The 7968-nt window shown below is 48.0% G+C and overlaps 1 protein-coding gene across 1 annotated transcript; it reads left to right on the forward strand.

The window, feature by feature from the left end:
• The first annotated feature begins 546 nt into the window (after positions 1-546).
• NR0B1 (nuclear receptor subfamily 0 group B member 1) lies at positions 547-5575 on the forward strand. The gene is made up of 2 exons (XM_044235479.1): positions 547-1726; positions 5282-5575. Exons 1-2 carry the CDS (start codon positions 547-549, stop codon positions 5524-5526), a joined length of 1425 nt encoding a protein of 474 aa, XP_044091414.1. The 3' UTR covers positions 5527-5575.
• The last annotated feature ends 2393 nt before the right edge of the window (positions 5576-7968 follow it).

Here is a 7968-nt window from a genome sequence, read left to right on the forward strand (position 1 = left end):
ATTTCTAGCAAGTTACCATGTAATGCTCATACCGCTGGTCCGTGGTCTGTACTTTTCAAGTTCCACGAAAATCAGACTTCCCTACCCATATGCAAAATATGTCATACAAAGTTTGATCACTTAATGAAAGTATTCAAAGATGGCACAAGTAGATTTTCCCCCTTTCATTAGGCACCCCAATCCCTTCCAATTAGGGAGCAAATTAGATGCCAGGTTTCAATGGAAAGAGTTGGAACAGTGCCCCCAAACACCTGCTACCTGCACTCTGCTCTGTCTTCCGGAGGCAGGAAAGGGTGCAATGAGAGGAAAGGAGAAAGTGTTCGAGAGCTCCCGTGCCTCCGTTCCTCCTCCATTCTCAGCCTTTAAGGACCATCTGTCCCTTTTGAGCCGCTGAGGTCAAGGGCGAACACACCGGAGCACAGCGCCGCGCCCCCCTCCGCGCCCTTGCCCTGGCGGAGACTGCCGACGCGCGTGCGTGCGCGCTTGGTATAAATAGATCCCAGGCGGCGGCCACCGGACAGAGCTGGGTTCCGGGCACCGAGGGCCATGGCGGGCGAGGACCAGCAGTGGCAGGGCAGCATCCTCTACAACATGCTCATGAGCGCCAAGCAGACCCACGCGGCCCCGGAGGCGCCCGAGGCGCGGCTCGGGGGCGCTTGCTGGGGCTGTTCCTGCGGCTCAGAGCCCCCCGTGGGCAGAGAGGGGCTGCCGGGTGGGCGGGCAGTGACGCTGGTGTACCGCTGCTGCTTTTGCGGCGAAGACCACCCGCGGCAGGGCAGCATCCTCTACAACATGCTCATGAGCGCCAAGCAGACGCACGCGGCCCCGGAGGCGTCCGAGGCGCGGCAGGGGGGCGCGTGCTGGGGCTGCTCCTGCGGCTCGGAGCCGCCTGTGGGCCGAGAGGAGCTGTCTGCGGGGCGGACCGTGGCGCTTATGTACCGCTGCTGCTTCTGCGGTGAAGACCACCCTCGCCAAGGCAGCATCCTCTACAGCTTGCTCACGAGCGCAAAGCAGACGCACGTGGCGCCAGAAGCTCCCGAGGCGCGGCCGGGGGGCGCGTGGTGGAACCGCTCCTACGTCGCCCAGGGCCTGGGGGGCAGAGAGGAGCTGCCGGGCGGGAAGGCAGTGGCGCTCCTGTACCGCTGCTGCTTTTGCGGGGAAGACCACCCGAGCCCGGGCGGCATCTTCCCCCACTTGCCCCCGAGCGCAAAGGAGACCCAAGGGGCTCCCGAGACGCAGCCTGCGGCCCCTTGGTGGGACCCGCCGTGTGGCGCGCAGCGGCGGGTGGCCCTCAGGAGTCCACAGGTGGTCTGCGAGGCAGCCGCGGCCGGCCTGCTGAAGACGCTGCGCTTTGTCAAGTACTTACCCTGCTTCCAGGTGCTCCCTCTGGATCAGCAGCTGGTGTTGGTGCGCAACTGCTGGGCGTCGCTGCTCCTGCTCGAGCTGGCCCAGGACCGCCTGAACTTTGAGACGGTGGAGACTTCGGAGACCTCGGAGCCTAGCCAGCTGCAGAAGATCCTCACCACCAGGCGGCGGGAGACCGGGGGCGACGAGCCGCCGCCTCTGCCCCCGCGGCAGCCACCGCTGGTATCACCGCCCGAAGCCGGGCGCTGGCCTTCGGCGGCTGAAGTCCAAGCCATCAAGTGCTTCCTTGCCAAGTGCTGGAGCCTGGACATCAGTACCAAGGAGTACGCCTACCTCAAGGGGACCGTGCTCTTCAATCCGGGTAAGGCCGCGGCCTCGGGCGCAGGCTTTCCTCTGTTCAGAAAAAAACAGCGACTCGGGCACTGAAGAGTTTTTGGTGGTCAGGGGAGTGTCGAGGGCACCAGCGAAGAATCACAAGTAATTCCGCGGAGTTGGGGGAACTCCAGAAAGCACTCCTTGTGGGTGGGCTGCTGCCAGACACTCAGCGGAGAGCATGGGGGATTGTTTGACGAGCTTTATTACTTCTCTCTCTACCTCTTTCTGCTACTAAGGAAAAGTTGGTGCCATCCCGGCACCGGGCTGGTCCTTCTCCTCTAGTCCTTTAAATCCAGTAGTACAACTATATAAAAAAAAAAAAAAAGTTTGTGTTCACTGCAAATTCTGCAACATGTCTTTCTGAGACTGAGTTCTGAAATTTACTAGAACTTTTTGTTGGAGGAAATCTGTTCAGGTTGATAGGAAACATTTGTTAAGGAGTCCTAGACCATCCCCCCCCCACACACACACACTGTCACATAGGACACTGGACTTTGCCTTTCAGGGGTCTGCCTCTGAATGATCATTTTTATGGTCCTAAGCAGCTGGACTATGTCATTCTCCAAGTGTCTGTATCAGGGTAGTAAGGGGACAGGGAAAAGACACTAGGGACTGCCAGCAGGAGCACTGTCCATTAGAGCTTGCAGAGATGGTAGGGACCTCCTAATCAAGCCCCTCTGCCCTTCACCCTCACTCTACCCCATCTGCAGATTAGGTAGCCTAGTCCCAAATGACTTTCCTCTACCATAATGGCCAGTGAGTCAAGGAGCATGGGTCTCCTTGCCACCACGGGATGTCTGCCACGACACACTTTCAGGTTGTCTGTTAGGTGCTGGACACTGCGCCACAGAGTCCAACCAGAAAAAGAGAGAACATCTCCACGGACCATCCAGCACCTTTTCTTGAGGATGTCCCATTACTAGCATTGTCTTTGACCAGAATCCCTCCAAAAGGGTCACAAGTGGCCTCAAAGTTTCCAGGCCCCTTAAGCTGGAATAGTTCTTTTTTTTTTTTTTTAATGCTCCCTCCACACCTTCTTTTTTTTCCCCAATACCAGAAGTCTCCGGTTATGTCCTGACTGCATTTTTTCAAAGCGCATAGAGCATTATTTAATAGGATAATATTTCATTCAGTACTCACATTTGAAGACCTAGAGCCCTCAGCTCATTCCTGTGATCATTGTAGGTCACCTTTTGCTTATACCATTGTTTTCCAAATTTGCCTGTGCATAGGAGGTAGGGGGCACTTGTTTAAAGTCTTACCAGGCTCCTCCCTGGAGGTTCCGTTCGGTAGCCATGGTCCAGAGTCTGAAAACCTGCATTTGTCATAAGTGCCCAAGGTGATTCTTAAGATCATTTGGAATACAGTGTTTTCTTGCTCCTTCAGCCAGTGTTCTTAAACATCTCCCATGGACCCTGTTCTGTTGGAATACAAAAGAAAAGCAGGGGCTCAGCTTCCAGAACTTTACATTCCACTGGTTTGCCTCTTCCCCTCCACTCTGCTTAGCATACTTTGGTCACACACATGCATCTCCCTTATTCTCTCTCTGCTTCTCTGAATCCTCTCACGGTGAATTTAATCAGCTAAGCTGAGTGTGTTTTAAACACAAATGCACCTGCTAGGTGTGTGGCCTTTCTTTGACGTTTATCCTTTTGTATTCTCTGATCTTTATGTGTAAACATTATTTTTATTATTGTGGAGTCCTTCTCTTCACATTATGTCTTTCCTGAATTTACTTTATGGGCCTGCCTTTTGTGGGGGGTGGGGCAGGACAGTGGAAAAAGCAGAGGAAAGGGATGGGGAGTTCTCAAGATGGCATTCTAAGGAGCCATCAATCTAGACCTAGAGGTCAAATTCCTGGTAGAGATTGATGCAAGCCTCCTTTTCTCCTCATCAATGGAATTCAGACAATAAAACGGGGTCTCAAATCCGGATAATGAGTGTAGGTAGTAGGGGATTGTTAATGTGGGCAGCGGGGTAATCAGAAATGAAATCTGGAGCACAGATATGGCCTACTTTCCTTCTCCTTTTATCATACCTATTTACCTATGATAGGAATGACTTGCTTGTTACTATTTCTATTTTTTTTAAAGAATGCAGGCTAGTCCTGCTACTCTATTGGTCACCATGGTGCTTTTGAAATACTTCACTGCTAAGTGTGTAAACCTGGCGATTCACAGACCTGTACTCCTGGGGATAAAAATACCTTATATGTTTATAAAAAAATAAAAAATAATAATAAATGAAATACTTCACTGCTAGGTTCTGTAAGAAAGGGAAGGAAAGTGATTGTATCATCACTGATGTCCCTTAAACAGCACAGTAAATTGTTAATGACTTCAATACAAGTTAAAGAACTTTACAATAATATTACGGTCATGCAGGATCACAGGACTTTTAAAAGCGGCCTCCTCTTAACACCATCTTTATAAAATTTACAGGTACATTATCTTTCCTACATTGTATTTCATTCAGTTTTACCAGGGTTATCACATAATAATGCAAGAAGGTCAGGCATTCCCTGTTTGAAAAGTTATTTTTGAACCATGTTGAAATTGATGATGTTTGCATGTTTACTTTTTAATGCCTGTATGACAGTGCTTTTAAAGACCTCTTCCTTTAGTATTTCTTAAAAGATGCTTTTGCGATATTCATTAAAGTCAGTTTTTTTAAAAAAAAAGTCTCTCCCAACACAGAAATCATGGTACAGTGAGCTAAATGGCCAGTATTATCTCTGAAATTACTATGGCACTCAAGACTAAAATCAGCCTGTCAGTGAATAATTAGAATGAGACTCATGAGTCACTGTGGCTGTGAAGTTTACCCCCAGCAGCTGGGCAATCATGGTCTGAGGGGGAAATTCAAGGGAGGATGGCGAAATACTTGTCATCTGGCAACACCTGTAGTCATTCTACAATGGCCTGTTTCCCACAGGTAAAATGTCAAGTGCTGGGGCACCTGGGTGGCTCAGTGGGTTAAGCCTCTGCCTTCGGCCCAGGTCATGATCCCAGGGTCCTGGGATCGAGCCCCGTGTCAGGCTCTCTGTTCAACAGGGAGCCCGCTTCCCTTCCTCTCTCTCTACCTGCCTCTCTGCCTACTTGTGATCTCTATCAAATAAATAAAATCTTTAAAAAATTTTTTAAAAAAAGCTCTTGAAAAAAAATGTCAAGTGCTCACATCTTGAGATAATCTTAATGTCTTCCTATTTCTACAGTGAACTGGAGCCATCATTCATTAAATGATATTCTACTGTCACAGTGACTAAATGATCATGCATGTGCTGGCCCAGGGCGAGCAGTTTTTACACGTGAGGATACAAACAGTGACTATAACTGGATGATCCTTCATTCTCAGAAGCAGTGCTTCTGAAAACTTAGAACTGGTTTGCCATTTTATCCTTGTCCCAGAAAGCCCTTTGAAGCAGGAAACTTAAACTCTTGTTTAATGTGGGAAGGGGCACAAATGGACATATTTAAATGAGCTAAGAATGCCAAGTGAGCTGTTGACAATAAAAGGACTCTTCTGCCTTTTGCTCCTCCAGGCCTGCCAGGCCTTCAGTGCGTGAAGTACATTCAGGGACTCCAGTGGGGAACTCAGCAGATACTCATCGACCACATCAGAATGACACACAGGAGGCACCAAACCAGAATCACCGAACTGAATAGTGTCCTCTTCCTGCTGAGATTCATCAATGCCAACGTCATCGCGGAACTGTTCTTCAGGCCTATCATTGGTTCAGTTAGCATGGATGATATGATACTGGAGATGCTTTGTGCAAAGTTATGAAGGCGTAGGGGCCAAACGGGTGCAGCTGACCATGTAAGAAAAAGGAACCAGGGGCAGAAGTGTTAAAAAAAAAAAAGACAAATAAACTTTCTTATTTTTATATGCATATTTTTGTATTCAATTAAAGAAAAACTTTAGCTGTAGACAATTAGCAAATCCTTTGCTCCATACTGTTTCATGATGGAGAAACACATGTGTCAGCAGGTAACACATCTCCATACATCTCCAATGAAAGAGCTGACTACTGCTCTAATGAGCTATTATCCTACCTTTAGTGATTCCACTGAACCTGCTAAAGTCACGTTTGTAATATTAAATTATAATGTTACAATATTGACCACTAACTTGATTGTAAAAAATTTCAGAGCTGAAGCTGGGCTTCAAAAAATATCAAAAACCCAGCCAACATCAACAGAAATTAAGTTATATTTGTAGGTGGCATCAGGACATTATTATTGCATGCCAGGGTTGGCAAGGGCTGACTCGGCTCTATCTTCACTTCTGCTTCCATTTCCCTTATGGAAGACTGTCCTTGGAACAACTGGACTTAAGTGGCCATCTGTGATCACAGAAACACCTGAAAGTGACCTCAGATTTTCAGAAATTCAGTCTGACACTTCATATAATAAAGTTCAACAAGAAACTTGTATAAAAGAGCATTGTACTTGTAGAAGGCTCAGGATGAATATAAACCCCTAGGGGTATCTCACCATTTAGATACATATGTAACCATCACATTGAAGAAGCATCACATAAAATCATAAAGTGACTTTATTGTTGACTCTTGCTGCCTCAGTACATGTAACCTGTAGAACAAGGTCTTCCTTCTCCCTAGAAGTTTATCCACTTCTAGGTAATAAATTGCCCACAGTGATTAATACATCTAAGTCCAGGGTAGTAACCCAATGCAGGAAGTCTTCAGCTTATGTGCAGACCCCTTCGGCAGCCTGGTGAGTGCCTGGACATCTCAGAATAATATAGCAAATAAAATACTCAGGATTACAAGAGACATGAATTATGTCAGAATAGTAGAAATGTCCAATTTTAAAAATAATTTAAAATGTATCCTGTATATGCTTCCTTACCAATACATTAAGTAACAAACTAGTGGCAAGTCTAATATCTACCTTCATTTCAAAACAGTCATCAATATCATTGAAATTTCAAAATAACCTACAATATGAAAAGAAAATACAACATTTCTGTTGGTGACTGTATTGGGAGATCCCAAGGTCACCACCCCATTCAAATTTGCTAGAAGCTCTCATGGGACACAGCATACAGTTGTGTTCAGGACTGAGACTTATTACAGTGATGTGGTAAGGAAATATAGCCTGATCATAAGGGGGAAGGCACAAGCAGCATCTGGAAGAAGGTACAAGGGGCTGTTTGCTCTCCCCCTCCCGTGAGGGGTCATGTAGAGCACACTCTTCCTCAGCAATGAAAATTCAGCAGCACGTATGTGATATTTCTGCCCAGGGAGGCTCTTTGAGACTCAGAGCGCAGGCTTTTTATTGGGGGCTACTCACATAGACACCTTCCACCAAGCACGTACCAAAATTCCAAACACACAGAAAGAAAGCAAATGCTTGATATAAACCCCACTGTTTGCACATTCCAGGCCCAGGGAGTCACTCTTGCAAGTTAGGGAAGGGCAGGAACACTCCACAAAGGCAGGTTCCCAGATGTCAGCCAAGGGTCAGCCTTGCTCAGAGGCCGTGCTAAGGATAGCGGTCTCCCTCTTGCTGTGCCAACTTGTCTGCATAAACCACTCCCTTGGCCCATGGCCACGGTGTCTTTACAGAATTATCAGTAGGACTATGCAACGGGATGAGACCAACCTACAGTTCACATATGCCTTTGGGGGGTTCTGGACTTAGCCAGCTAAAACGCAGACCATGAACCATGAAGCGCTGTCTTACAAAGCCAGGTGGCTTCCTTCATAACTTCATGTCTGAATCTTTTTATTTTTTTTTTTAAATCAGGCCTGAGGGATCAATTCTGGCCCTGCACAGCCTGACAAGTAATATGAAGCTGTCCCCAAGCCTTCTAGGGATGAGGCAGTGTCCTGATGGTCAGAGCACACATCCAAGAAATATGGTGCCTAAGGGTACCTGTGTCCCCAGAAACAAAGAGTTTACAAAGTTTGGGCACCCCATGCAGGCCAGGCATTGGTCATGCAGTACTGCTAACAACTGCCCCCAGTGTGGCTTCCCTGTGTGGTTCCTCCTGCCTCAGGGTTCTCAGTGGTGCCTTTCAGAGGAAGTGCCTGATGTGGTCAGTTCCGAAGAGTTTTGTCAGCAATGCTAGTCCGCAGCCTGCTGAGTGTGGAGGGCTCGTGGAGGCGCTCTGCGGGGACTGGGCAGGACCCCGCAGCTCAGTGTCCCATTGCCACATGCGGCCTGGGGTTGGCAATCCTCCGGAATCTGAAGGGCTCAGGGA

This window comes from Neovison vison, chromosome X, assembly GCF_020171115.1.
Source record: "Neovison vison isolate M4711 chromosome X, ASM_NN_V1, whole genome shotgun sequence".
Lineage (NCBI taxonomy): Eukaryota > Metazoa > Chordata > Mammalia > Carnivora > Mustelidae > Neogale > Neogale vison.